Genomic DNA, 14,361 nt, shown 5'->3' on the forward strand with positions numbered 1-14,361 from the left:
TTCGTGATGTTTCTGAAATTGGGAAGTAGAACGCTTTACCGCGCCTTTTTTGGATACAAATTGATATAAATTTCTATAAAACGTAGAATTTAACTTTAATGATCTCTATTAGGACTTGCACCCTCCGAATCGTGGCGGCATTTGCAGTTAGGCAATTCGGAAAATTGCCGCTTGGCCGATTTGCCGGAAATTTTCATTCCGGGCAGTTTGCCGATTTGTCGCAAATTTTGATATTCGGCAAATTGCCAATTTTCCTTGCAAAAAAAAAATTTACAATTAGAGGGATTTTTTATAAAACGGAAAAACTTAAAACTGTGCCTTTTTGAAATGTTCGTCCCGTTTCCTTTGAATGTTTTCATAGAATTTGCTTACTTTTCAAAATAGATGTAGGAACATTCATAAGATGTATACAATTTTGCCTTTTAAAATTGAAATTCTGGGAATTCCAAAAAGAAGTACAAAACCACAATTTTCCAAAAATTTTCGGCTAATCGGCAATTTGGCAGTTTACCGATTTGCCGATTTGCCGGAATCGAAAAAACGTTTACTTTGAAAATCTAGAAAAATATTTCGCACATATCTTGTCCGTTGACAATTTTTTGATAAAATCAAAGGGAGCCGAGATATCTATCAGCTGTGAAAGTGGTACGAGGGTAGGATTTATTTTTTAATATTTTTAAAATTCAAAATACTCGTGTGATCTCCGAACTTGTGTTCGCCCCGCCAAATCCTCATCCAATTTTTCATTTTTTTTTTAACCAATAAACAAGTATCAAACTCTTTCTTTCTTTTCCTGATGTTTCTCTGTCTAGGCAGACTGCCCCCGCCTAACCCCGCCTCTGACGGCCGGCAACTTGCACTTTGAAAAGAGAGCGGAAAAGAAACATAACACGAACGAAAAAAAAACCACTAAGAGATAGAAATATGTTGCCGATTCCGATTCTTTTCAATTCATTCTGATTACAATTTAAAAAAAATGTTCTCAAACCAAACACATAAACAAGTGTGTGCACTTTTGATAGAAGGATGCAGGGGGAAAGTGCAAGATGTCATTCATTTTTTGAAAACCGAAAAACTTGACAGTTAGCCACTCCTTCTCCCTACCCAAACTGTCTGCGTCTGCCGGTCGTTCTATTTTTCCTATTTTTTCCTTCGTTTTTTTTTGCTTTTTTGTTCGATATCACTTGTTCGCCCGTCTCCCTTCTCTGCCGCTCGCAACATTTCGCATCTGTTTTCCCAAGTTTCTGATGATCACTTATCTTGTCAAGTTTCGATTGCAAATTAACACTATCTAGCAGTTTAGAATGTGATTAATACTGCTTTTGGAAAAATATTTACAAAAAATATTTAGTTTCCCAAAAGTTTCCCAAGTTTTAAGATAAATGGTTCTGAAATTCTGAAGCTTAAAGTTCATATTTTTCAACATTGGTGTTTCTGAATAAAAATTTTACGCAAACTAGAGTTTCCATACAGGCTTCTAATGCGTACCTACCTGCCTCCCCTTAAGGTGACTTTCGCGTGCCTTGCGCCTTCCGCTAAAACACTTGCCAATTCATTGCTCCTTTCTTAACTTTGTTTTCAACAAATCGATTGAGATGAGGAAACTTTCAACTTCTAAATTCAATTCTAAATGCAGATAAAGGCAGGCAGGTTTCAGGCAGGCACAGGCCTTAAATTCACTTTTGGAATTATTCCTATAGTTAGGATATTTCACAAAATTTAAAAATTCTAATAACATTTTAATTTTCGGCATGCATGTTTTCATGCCTGCCTACCTACTACCTTATTACCTTTGTTTGCAATTTCCAATCTCAATTGATTTTTTGAAAATCATAGGCATAAGGTAGGCGTAGGCCGCCTAAGAATAATAATAAAATATCCGCTGTAAATATATGTCAATCACTTTTTTTGATAATTTTTTTTGATAATTATCATACCACATGTGTATCAAATATGAAATTCATATGAAATTTTCATGAATTGGAGATTTGGCTACCTGCCTACTTTAAGACGGCCTACGCCTACCTCGTGCCTCACAACATTTTCCCTGACCTACAGTAACCCGGAAAACTTCCTCATACTTCCCCAACTGGCAGGTTTCTTCCGATTACTCATATCGTTCGTTACTTTTATTTTACAATAACCGTATTTTGTAATTATTTGATATGTTTTCTTTCTTCAAATAAAATTTTTTTTTAATTAAAATTTTCAAATTATTTCAGATTAGTTAGCAAAATGGAGGTGCTCGGGAAGCAGAAGGTGTTGGCCATGATGAAGCTGAATGGTGCTGGACAGGTGAGCTACTGCCGGTTTTTTTTAGAATACCGGCTTGGCTCAGAAGCCGATTCTCGGCTAGACTAAACCGGCGCACCTAGATACAATAAATGTTGTGCCAAAACTATAACTTACTCGATCAGAACTTTTCCAGCTCACCGGGTACCCCTTCGAGACGCCTTCATCCTCCACCACAACACCTTCAGTACCTCCTTCCTTCCCACACTCATCAAATCCCAACGCCTATATGAAGCCATCTCCACCATCAGCTATATCATCACCACCATCCACATCATCGTGCTCCTCGGCTTCAGAGAAGAAAGAGTGTGCGGTGTGCAAGAACCCCAACTCCAGTGGATACCATTTTGGGTGTATTGCGTGTGCCGCTTGTTCAGCGTTTTTTCGACGTACCGTAGTGCTTTCGAGGAGGTACTACTGTAGGAGGGATCCAGTTGGCAACTCGCTGTGTCCGCTGGATAGACGTTAGTTCATTTTTTACCGTACCCTTTTTGTGAGGCCCCACGAAAAGGGAGCAGAACGAAAAGGGGATCTGCAAAAAGGGGATCTGCGAAAAGGGGAGATACGAAAAGGGGAGTTACGAAAAGGGGAGCAACAAAAAGGGGAGCTGGCACTGTGCCAAACGCACAAAACGCAATTTTTCTCACGCAACGCACGTTGATTTTTGAAATTTTCTTCTGGAAGATACGCTTAACAACACGCGACGCGTAACATCGGAGCATCGTTGTATCGTTTTCTTCGAGAAAAATAGCATTTGGCACAGTGCCAGATCCCCTTTTCGTTGCTCCCCTTTTCGTATCTCCCCTTTTCGTATCTCCCCTTTTCGCAGATCCCCTTTTTGCAGATCCCCTTTTCGTTCTGCTCCCCTTTTCGTGGGGCCTCCTTTTTGTAGACTTTGACCAGCTTCGGCAAACGTGAGAGATATGAAAAAGTGAATTTGATAACCGGATTCTAGAACAATTTTTAAACTTTAGTGAACAACTACAATAATCCTATGACTTTACTAGACTCGAATAGTAGGCAGGCACGCCTACATGCCAACATGCCTGCCTGAGTGAATACTAGTTTTTATAGTAAGGAGTCTACAGTAGGTAGGCAATTTTTATTACTTGGCTACCTGTCTTCCTAGCTGTCTATTTTCTGATTATTGGCGGTTTACACGGTGTAGATTTCCAAACGTTTGTGTAAGAAAATGAGCAAAACATTTATGGACGTATGTAGGTACGAGGTAGGCCTAGGTCGCAGTTTTGCCTGTGTATTTACAGTGTAGATTTACGTATTTCTCCTTTTAAGTGAGCAATAATTACATTTCCGTAGGCAGGTGGTAGGCCTAGGTTGCCCAATAGGCAGGCAGGGAGGTAGGTTGCATTGTTGGCAAAAGGTAAAGGTATGTACATCCAACTTGACATGGAAATTGATTGCAACTGTTGCAACTATTATTTTGCAACTATAACATATTCCTCTGGGAATAAAGGGCAAATTTTTGAATTCTAGCTTTTTTTTTTGTAAAATTCAGAGCACAAAGTTGAATAGGCAGGTTCGCAAAAAGGCAGGCAGGTAGCTATGTGCGTAGGCATAACTGTGCCTAATTTCAATTCAAGTCTAGCACGAAACTTTAAAAAAAAACTAGAAACAAATAATTTGTGAGAAAATTTTTTTTGGCATTTTGGCATGTATCCAAAATTTTCGATTAACTTTTTGGTTTGTCTGGCATTGCTTCGTTCCAATTTCATTTCCCAATTTCCCATGTTCTATTTCCAAATGTGGCCAATTGTGTCGATAACGGCAACATGATTCAATTTTCAATATATATTTCCCTTTTTCTCTTTCTCTCACTTTTTTGTCTATTCAACTATGAATTGAACACTTACAGTATTCGATTTCTAGTCACCAGAAAACAAAACTCTATTCTATCGAACGAAAATTGCTAGACAGACAAACAATTTTATCGGGGTAAAATTATGTAAAAGCCCCGTGTGTTCTGCTTATCAGTAGTAATAGTAGTGGTGCGTACTCGAAAAAATTTGTACAAATCAAGCAAATTTGACAAAAATGACAAAAAAAATCAACTTCCTTGTTTCAGGACACCGATCAAATTGTCGAGCATGCCGATACGTAAGGTGTATCGATATGGGGATGAATCCGAGCAGTAAGTAAACTTTTTTTTCGAGAATTCGGAGATTTTGATCTCTGAAATATGAGTTGTTCTTGTCGAGAAGATGGAATCTGTCTAGGGGGAGAGGGCGCAAAAAAGTGAGAGCGCCTAATTGTAGGTACGGTATGGCCTGCCTACCTGTAAAGATTCACCTATTAAGCTGCTTAACATCACAGTAAGACTGTGTCCCTGAAAATGACGGGCGCATAAATTTAACTCGAAGGTAGACAGTCAGACACATAGGTATGTAGGCCTTTGAACGGCTGATAGGCTGGCAAGCATTCACTTTGATTGGCAGGCAGATAGTCGGTAGGCAGGCGCGTAGACATGTAGGCAGGTCGGCACAAATAAAATAATTTCCGATTCCAGGCGTCCAAAACCTTCGAGACTCGATCAAGCCACGGTCCCCAGCAGAAATGATTCAGGAAGCCGAGGAGGAGGATAAAAAGGAGAAGCTCGACGATATTCTGTTCTCTGCTGCAACTCCGGGTAGTTGGATATCCAGTACGAGCACATGTAATGAACCACTTCCAGTTGCTCCAAAAGGTGAGTACGAAAATGGGGCACCACGCCCGCCCTCTGTAAATCCTGCGGCCGACACCTTGCGGTTCACGAGCCCGTTGTTGGCTGTCGGCTGCAAGTCGATGAAAAGGCGAGCGTGATGCCCAACAGTCTGAACCTGCTTCTCTCATCCTTTTTTAAAACCTGATCCTTCCCATGCTTCTTTAATTCCAACCCATCCCAACTCATCCAAAGTTCAGAAATTCCCGGCGAAAACTACATCGAAACCCTTGCCGCACTATACAAAAACTCTGTGGAGCGACGTCGAATGTTCTACTGTAACGGATCACTTCGCGAGATGCTCGGAGGCACCGGCTTAGTAATTACTGTACTAACTATGGCTTCTTTTTAGCAATTTCTTTCGGATTTCAGAAGATGCGACCAACGAGATTTGACGAACGATATTACAAGGAAAAAATGCGATTTGAGTTGGTTTTGTACGTGGAGATGATGAATTCAATGAGCGTGTTCCGACAGATGGACCTGGATACCAAGGAGACATTAGTCAAGGGATGTGCTGTGTCATTGGCCATGCTGGAGAAATATTATATTTCTGTGAAATATGATGGGTTGAGAACTCAAAAGTAGGGCTTTGCATTTTATTTTTATTGTTAGGGTACTTTTCTAGTACTCTATGGCTACTGTAGGATAACTCTAGTTTTAGGAAAAAATTGTTTTCGAAAAATTCCACAACTTTCTCGATATTTCTAAAAATATTTCGATTTTCTAGAGACCTTTACATTCCAGAATTTTCCAGAGCGTTCCAGACAGTTTCAGTAATGCCCAGATATTTTTAGAATTTTTTGAAAGGTCTAGGTCATGTCAAACTTACGAGAAAGTTTCCGAATATTCCAAAAAATTTGTTTCTAAAAAGTCCCTGAACATTCTATGCTATTTCTAGAGAGTTCCAGAATATTCAAAAATTTATATAACTTTCCAGGAATTTCTAGAAATGCTCAGGAAGATCCAGAGTTCTCAGAACATGTCAGAATTTCCTGGCATTTTCCAATATGTACCATTTTTCAGAAAATTCCAAAAGTTGTTTCACGTTTCCAAAAACATTTAGTGTTTTCTAGAGCGTCGCAGAATACTTGAAAGTGATCTCAAATTTTCCAAAAAAGGTTCCAGGACGTTCGAGGATTTTTTGAACCATTCTTGAAAATTCTAAAAAACTCTCAACATTTTTTCGGAAATTGCAATTCAACAATTCTGGTCATTTTTTTTTTTGAAAAATAAATTAAAGGAAAAAATCTCCATTTTTTTCGATTTTTCAACTTTTCAATTCAACAAAATTTCAAAAAAAAATTACCTAAAAAATTTGACCGAATTTTCTTTAAAAAATCGAAAATATAAAATTTTTTAATTTTTCGAATTTTCAATTTTAGAATACTCCAGATTTCATCACAATTTTTCTCGCATTTTCTTGAGAGCATCAGAATTGTTCTACTCTCTGCAAAACTTTTCTCGATTTCAGACTAATTGCTCCGGACGGGTCCTACACGGATTTGAGTGATCATGGTGCTCAATTCGACGACGAATTCACACAAATCACCGAGTCTGTCATGGACAAGGAAACGTGTCTGAAACTGCTCTACGACCCGCTGCGGTCGTGTTTGAACGAACTTGGATCCGCGTTAGAGCACTCTAGAATGACAGACACCGAGTTTTGTGCTCTTTTTGCAATATTGTTATTCAATACAGGTTAGTGCTGTCTGGAAGAGAGGTGTCAATTGAAAGTGCAATTTCAGCCGCTGATAACTTATCGGACGCGAGTCGTAACGCCGTAGTGATGGCCAGAAATCGGGTGATGAAGGATTGGTTCGAGTTTTATGCGAAACAGGGGATAGACCCACATGAGGTAGAGAAGCATCCTTCATTTAAAAATTTCGTGATCTTAAATTTTCTAGAAGATTCTGGTTTGTTCTGAACGTTTATGAAAATCAAAATTGTCTGAAAACACCGAATTTCAAAATGAAACTTCTTGGAAACTTTTCAAAAAAAAGTTATGGCGTCTCAAAAAATGGCCTAACATTTGTTAAAATTGTAAATTTGACCAACTTGTCAATGTCACAGCGGCTGGAAACAATTTTTTTTTTGAAATCACCGTCAAATTTTAAGTACACAATGTAATTATCTTGCGCGTTTCCAACTTCATTTAGTTGTTTCAAAGTCGATGGACGGCAAGATTTGGTTAAAAAAATTTAAAAAAAAAGCAATTAAAAAATTGGACTACACCACTGCAACTTTTTTCAAACGGGGGCCTAGAAAAAATGCAAAAAATCGGTGTTTGCACACAATACACCGCATATAACGACATTTTGTACTTGCTTTGTTTTCTTGTGTTTTTCACCGATTTTTCCCGTTTTTTCTTATTAAAACTGATAAATAAATATTTTTTGCCAATGCTAATATAATTTCCAGATGAAAAAATTATGTATTCAGTCGGCAAGTAGCGGTGAAAGTGGTCAATGTTATATGATGGATTACGGGAATACTAAACCTAAACTTTTTTCCAAACATGATAAATATGCTGCTTAGATGCTGAAACTACCTGATTTTCATAACGAGACCGCTGAAAAAGTTTTGAGATTTTTAAAATTCAACATTTTATGCGAAAATCTCTACTTTTTCACCAAAAAAGTTGAATTTTGAAAACCTCAAAATTTTTTTAGCTGTCTCGTTATGAAAATCAGGTAGTTTCAGCATTTAAGCAGCGTATGTATCATGTTTGGGAAAAAGTTTAGGTTTTGTATTCCCGTAATCCATCATATTACATTGAGCACTTTCACCGCTACTTACCGACTCAATACAGACTTTTTTCACTTGGAAATTGTTTTAGCATCTGCAAAAAATATTTATTTATTAGTTTTAATAAGAAAAAACGGGAAAAATTGGTGCAAAACAAAAGAAAACACGCGGAAAACAAAGCAACATAAATGGCCGCTGAAACTTGTCGGCCCCTCGGCCATGGTCTAGAAACCACTTTTCCTCGTCCCTCGTGAGGAAAAAGTTGCAGTGTACACCACCTTTAAATGTGTTAGAACTTTCTAGAGATTTCGAAAATATTTGAAAAGTTTCTGGGATTTTTGGTAAGTTCTACAAAAACTGAACTATTCTGGACCACCTATTTGAAAATTTCAACAACAATCTAAAAAGGCTTTCTGGAAATTTTGAAAAATCTTGAAACGATTTCGATCAAAATTTCTGTAAGATTTTCGATCATTCATTGACCATTCATCCCTAGAAAAGTCAAAATATTTCTGGAAAAATCTAGATACTTCTCTTATTCTGAAACAGCGGAGAGGCCGCTGAGCACCTAGATGTTTTCTCTGCGCTCTCCTCCTCACCTACGCTCTCTCATCCTCTTCTAGTTTCCAGGCTGGTCTTCTCGTGGGCAACACGTTGCTTCTTCTGACAGCCGTCCGCAATGCGATGGCAGTTCACCGTGAAAATTTTCACGTGATTCGTGTGTTCAATGTGATGGAATATGATAAATTAATTGATGATCTCGCGTTCACGTAACCCCAAAATGTCCTGCAGTTGTACATAGAATACCCAGCCCGCTAGAAAATACTTTTCGCTAGAAATTGATTCGCTAGTTTTAAAGTTTCAAAAGAAATTGTAATAAATATTTATAATTTATGTTTTACTTTTCGTTTTTTTTTTTGCGTATTCTGAACTTTATACTTTTGCAAAAAATGTTGCAGAAATGCAAAAAGCTACAAGTAGTTTACCATGGCAGCCAATTTTTGGAAACAAAGACAGCTAATTTTCAGCACACCATTTTTCTATTGGAACATCATATGTACAGGCATCATGTAGGCTTCCTACGCCTTTCTCGTGCCTTCCATCAGCCTGCGTTTTTTTACATGAGTTGCGAACCCCGTATAATTTCAGGCGCTTTTGGGAAATTTCAGAAAGCTTCAGGAATCTCTTGAATTTTTTGAATCTTCTGGAAAGTTCAAAAATTTCCTGAAAAATGTTTAAAGTCTTTGGAAACTTATTGAAAGTTTCGGAAGTTTCTGAAATTTTCTGGCGGATTTGAAAAACTTTGAAAACTTTTCAAATTTTATTGAAATTTCAAAGAACTACTGGGAACTTTTTGAATTTTATTTTTGATATCGAGGCTTTTCAAGAACGTTCAGGAAACTCTATAAAAGTTCTGGAAATATTGGGAAGATTTCTGGAAACTTCGAAACATTTCTGAAAAGTTTTGCAAGTTTTGAAAAGTTCTTGAAGAATGTTTAAAAAATCCTGGAAAGTTCTAGAAATTTTTGGAAGCTTCTAGGCACTTTTTAGGAATTCGGAAACTTCCAGAAACTTTCTCAAGGCTTCTGGAGACTTCTGAAAACCTTTGGAAACATTTGCAAACTCTCAAGAACTTTCTGAAAGCTCGACGAATTTCTGAAATTTTCCGGAAAGTCTTAACCTCGTTTTTTTTCTTTTCTCTTGCAAAATTCTGTGTCAAAATTCAAAGTCAAACGACGCAATAACCTCTAATTTTGAATTATCCTCCAATTGACGTCACACCCCTCCCCGTGTCTCCCGTATTCTCACCGTATTTCCACATGGCCGCAAAAAAAAAATGCATAATTGAGCACTCAGTGAAAATGTGTGCTCCGTCTGTTTCTGTTTTGCTATTCAAGAGCTTCGAACACTTTTAGAGTAGAAAACAAAAAAGAACAATTTTTTGTTGCAAAAAAAAAACAAAAAAACAACAAAATAAGTGGGTATTGTTGTTTGTTTGAACGAAGCGAACCGATTTTTCTCCACACTAATTCCTTCCGCTTTTGTTGTTTTATTTTTGAGTTTTCTTTTCAGAATTCATCGTTCTATACAACTTTCTTCCCTTTTCTCAAGAATCTCGAATATCAAAAAAAATTCAATTATTCCCAAGTGGCTTGTGACCTGTTTGTTGGCATCAACACAAAAAAAGAGGTCGTCGGTTTTTGAGATTTTCCAAGGTTTTCAAGGTATACTGTAGATGATAATCACATCGTTTACAAAATCAGGCAGGTATGTAGGCAAGTAGGCAGGCCTAAGGTCGTGCCTGCCTTTCATAAAAGCTTTACAGATATGATGTAGTCATATTTGATCTCCGATTTAAAAGTCTCTTTATTGTGTTTTTGTGTCCTCAGAACGCCTTTTCAATTATGATTTCATTTTATTTTTTTTGTGTATTTGTTCTGCAAAAATGACACATTTAAAATTCCAGTCAAGTCGTTCGGAAAATAACAAAAACCATTTCCAAAACTCCACGTCACTTGCTTTTATTCCTTGATTCTCACGCTTTTCACTAATGATTTTCCCAGAACGGAGAATAGGTGTTTTGTATTCCATTTTGCAGAGAAAAATGTCAGCAAATTTTGCTTTATTTTTATGAATTTTGGATAAATTTTTGCTTTAAAAATGTGAAAATGCTTCAAAATTGCATTGTTGGTTTCAATTTTTAAAACAATTTTTTCAGAATAAATTAGCACGAAATTCAAATACAAATTTTTAAAAAAGGTTATAGAAAAATAGAAAATATCTTACTCGAACTATTTAAAAACATCGGCGGGGATCTCAAAATTTGATCTTTCAACTATTTACCGGGAAACTCAATTTCAACTTTTTCGATAATTTTTGATGGGATATTCAAGTTTTTCTAATAAATTTCAAATTAAAATTTATTTCTAAATTTGTTCAAATTTTCGGGAAATTGAAAGTTTTTCTCCAAAAAAATTTGATGTGATATTCAAATTTAAATTTTCAAAAAAAAATTTAGGAGACAAAAATTAAGAAAAAAAGTTTAATTTTTTTTCGAAGGAACAGTTAAATTTAAACTTATGAAAATAATTTGCGAGAATTTCAAGATTCAAATTTTCAAAAAAAAAATTGTTCTAAAAATTCTAATTAATTTTTTTTTATTTGAAGGGAAATTTAAATTTAAATGTTTCAAAAAATTTCAATATTTTTTCTCCTCTCAATCTTTCCTTTAATTCCCTAAAAATTTCCAAAGTTAATTTTTCAAATTTCAGACTTTTGAGCTTTTACCCCAAGTTAAAAAAAAATTTTCAAACACAGTTTGACCCAAAACCACTTCATTCGCCGGGAAAATTCGAACATGAAATATCCATAAAATCACATATTCTCTCTGAATAACCCTATAAAGTTCCAATTTTAGTCGACCAACACCGCATGACCATTTGTTTCCCACCTTCATTTTGCATTCGTTAAAAGAAAATGAAATATTTACACACCTCGTGGTCTAAGTAGTGGGCCCCAGATGGAAAGCAGAGAGTCTATTCAAAATAGAAAATAATTGACGTCATTTCTATTTTTGCGGATTTCTATTTTTCCACTAAATGTTTATTCTGTGGTGTCTTGCAAAAAGGTCCATATATATTCCATTTATTAGGAATTTTGCAAAAAAATTGTTTTTGAACATTTCTGATGATATATACAACTATGCTAGTACATCATTTGTTGGATTTTTAAAGGAAAAAAAAATTCCAATTTATAAACGATATTTGTAGGTACTGTTATAGGTCCTGCTTGCTATAGAACACGTGAGCATTAATGGTATGTAGGCAGGTAGGCAGGCAGGCATGGTAAAGTCAAACTTAAAATTTTCAAGGTAATCGGTATTTTTTTAACTGTTTACAAAAACTTTTGCTTCTTTAGTTTCATTTTGTTTCAGCTGGCCTAGAAATTTGATTCCGTTGTTTTTTTAATTCTGACCAAACGTTTCCGCCAATTTTCATGGATTTTTTTTGAATTAAAATTTGTAAAAATCGGACATTTTTACGAGTTCTCAACTTGCCAGACGATTTAAATTTTGGTAAACTGCCAATTTTGCCAAAAATTGGAAAAAGTGCAATGTGACAAGTTGCCGACGGGCCTAAAGCGAGCAATTTGCACAGTTGCCGATTTGCCGGAAAATTCAATTTTTTGGCAAATTGCCGGGTTTCCGAACCGAAATTTTGAAAATAACTTTTTGCTGAATTTTTGAACATTTTTTTGGTAGATGAATTTAAAAATATACATACATTTTTAGATGTTACGGTAAATTTCGAAATATGGACAAATTGTCGATTTTCTTGATTTTCCGGCAAAAAACCACAATTTGCCAATTTCGCCGAATTTCACAGTTGAGCTAAACCTTTTTCACCTTTCCTTTTTCTGAGTCAGAAGTCCGGTCTGAATCTATTGGTTTTTCAGTCACAAACAACATAAATTGGAAGCACAAATTACACAAATTGGCAACCAAATTGGTCGGTAGACCGCCGCCACAAAAAATGTTCCCTTTCAATATGGAGGCAGAAATATATATATTCATATTTTTAAAAAAGTGTTCTTTCATTTTCTGTGATTTTTTATTCTTTTTGATATATGCTGTGTTCTTTGTTTTATATATGTTCATATCAAAAAATAACTCTAAGACTTATGGGCTTAATGCTTAAAAACTTCCCCGTTCTCATTGTCAGTCAAAACTTCTGAATCTTGAATTGTTCCTGACCTGACATACGAATCTGTTTTTCATTTTGTGTTTTGTTTTTCTCAAAACTTTCGATCCCGAGTACAAATATTGTGATTAGTTCCAGCAGTACTTGTATTTTTTGAAAATATTTTTCTTTGAAATGTCTGAAATTTATAGAAAAGTGTAAGCTCGTTCACGGAGCATCTGGAGAAATTTTAAGTATTGAAAACAACGTTTCAAGAGTTTTTGCCAATATTTTTTAAATAAAATTTTCAATAATTTTAAGAATAACTTTTAAACCTTTTTAACTTTCAGGCAAAAAGTTTTTAAATTTATTTTTCTAAATATTTTTTCAAACTTCTTGGCAACTTTTAAAAATTTTAAGTAAGTCAAGTTTTCAACCAACTTTTTTTTTCATTTTTCAAATTGAAAACCTTTCATATTCATTATAGAATTTTCAGTAAATCTTTCGTGTAAATTTCGATCGATAAAATTATTTTTAAAAATTCCACTGTGTTTTTTGAATTTGCAGAACATTTCTTTCAAGTTTTTTTTCAAAAGTTTGCAAGGTTTTAGTCGATGATTTTATAAAAATTCTTTTAAAATTTTTGAAAAATTTTTTGAGTTTTTATAACTATTAAATCAAAACTTTTTTAGCATTGTAAAATATTTTTTCGAGATTCGTAAGATTAAATTTTGACTTCTGTGCTCTGAGATTTGTGCCAAATCTCTTCTGTTTCTTCTACTCATTCATTCATTCGCTCTGTTGCAACTTTCCTCATGTGCAGATGCAATTTAGCGTGTGACTGATTGACCAGCAATAAATTATATCATATCTGTTTAACTTTTGCAGAATATTCAGTAGTAATAGTAGTAGTTGGTAACATGTGATATATTCAAGATGTGAGAACTATGAAAGATCATTGAGCAGAATTTTAATGTGAACGTTTTAAGGGTGGTTGAGCATTCAAATGTCATGTATGCACCTGAATATGCGTGTATATATTCCAGGTTTGTATCAGTTTTTTGAGAATTATTTATAATTTATTTAATTCCAAAAAAAATTAGTTTTCTTTAAATTTCAAATATTAGTATTTTGGCAAAATCACGTTTTATTTCCGCTTTTTCTAGACTTTTTGTTATTATGTAGAACCTTCTGAGAATCATGAAAATATTTATAAAGAAATGTTCTTCGACTTCACAATACAGGTTCGTTAAAAATATCAGTAACATAACTTTTGGCTATTCGTGCGAGGAACTTTCCTTTCTATCTGATTTTAGATTTCCATGACAGGTAGAAACTCCTTCAGTCTTTGATTTTGGTTTAGGCTTACTATTAGGCTTAGCATTTAGCTTAGGATTTGGCTTCGGCTTGGGCTTAGGCTTAGGCTTATGCTTCTCCCAAAAGGAATGTTCCCTTTTCTTTCTTTCTTCTAAAACAATTTTGTTTCCTTCAAAATTCCAATTATCCGTACCCCCTTATTCTGCGTGTTGACATTCCTTCCAATTTGTTCTCTGAGCTTCTTCTTGTTGATTCTGCTTTTTTTCTAGGTCACGAGCTCCTTATGACCGGCTCCTATTCAACACTCAAGGAAAGATGGGATTCGTCAGCCTATTATAGGTTTTATTGTATTGGGTCACTTGCTCCTTTGATTCGGAAATTTATTTTTTGGAAATTTTTGAGACCCATTGCAATTTGTTGGTTCAATTTCTAGGAGTTGCATTTCTGTCTATTTTCTGCATTATGCAGGCAGGCACGCGTAGGCAGGTGTATGGGAGACATTACGAGGGTACGTGAAAAGTCCTGATGTAGACATACATATGGTAGTCATGTAAGCAGGTACGTAGGTAGGCACAGTAGGCAGGCAGGTATGCAAAATGATTAAACCAA

At 35.4% G+C, this 14,361-nt stretch overlaps 1 protein-coding gene across 1 annotated transcript; it reads left to right on the plus strand.

The window, feature by feature from the left end:
* Nucleotides 1-2,222: 2,222 nt before the first annotated feature.
* nhr-76 (Nuclear hormone receptor family member nhr-76) lies at nt 2,223-8,649 on the plus strand. The gene is made up of 9 exons (NM_067560.6): nt 2,223-2,295; nt 2,429-2,756; nt 4,376-4,441; nt 4,817-4,993; nt 5,209-5,327; nt 5,381-5,592; nt 6,483-6,709; nt 6,757-6,866; nt 8,387-8,649. The coding sequence occupies exons 1-9, from the start codon at nt 2,236-2,238 to the stop codon at nt 8,528-8,530; spliced, it is 1,443 nt and encodes a 480-aa protein (NP_499961.2). The 5' UTR covers nt 2,223-2,235; the 3' UTR covers nt 8,531-8,649.
* The last annotated feature ends 5,712 nt before the right edge of the window (nt 8,650-14,361 follow it).

The sequence above is a fragment of the Caenorhabditis elegans genome, chromosome IV, assembly GCF_000002985.6.
Source record: "Caenorhabditis elegans chromosome IV".
NCBI lineage: Eukaryota > Metazoa > Nematoda > Chromadorea > Rhabditida > Rhabditidae > Caenorhabditis > Caenorhabditis elegans.

Coding starts and splice junctions, on each gene's coding strand:
- nhr-76 (NM_067560.6), top strand. CDS start 2,236: ATGGAGGTGCTCGGGAAGCAGAAGGTGTTGGCCATGATGAAGCTGAAT. Junction 5,328..5,380: donor TGCTCGGAGGCACCGGCTTA/GTAATTACTGTA, acceptor TTCGGATTTCAG/AAGATGCGACCAACGAGATT. Junction 6,867..8,386: donor AGGGGATAGACCCACATGAG/GTAGAGAAGCAT, acceptor TCTAGTTTCCAG/GCTGGTCTTCTCGTGGGCAA.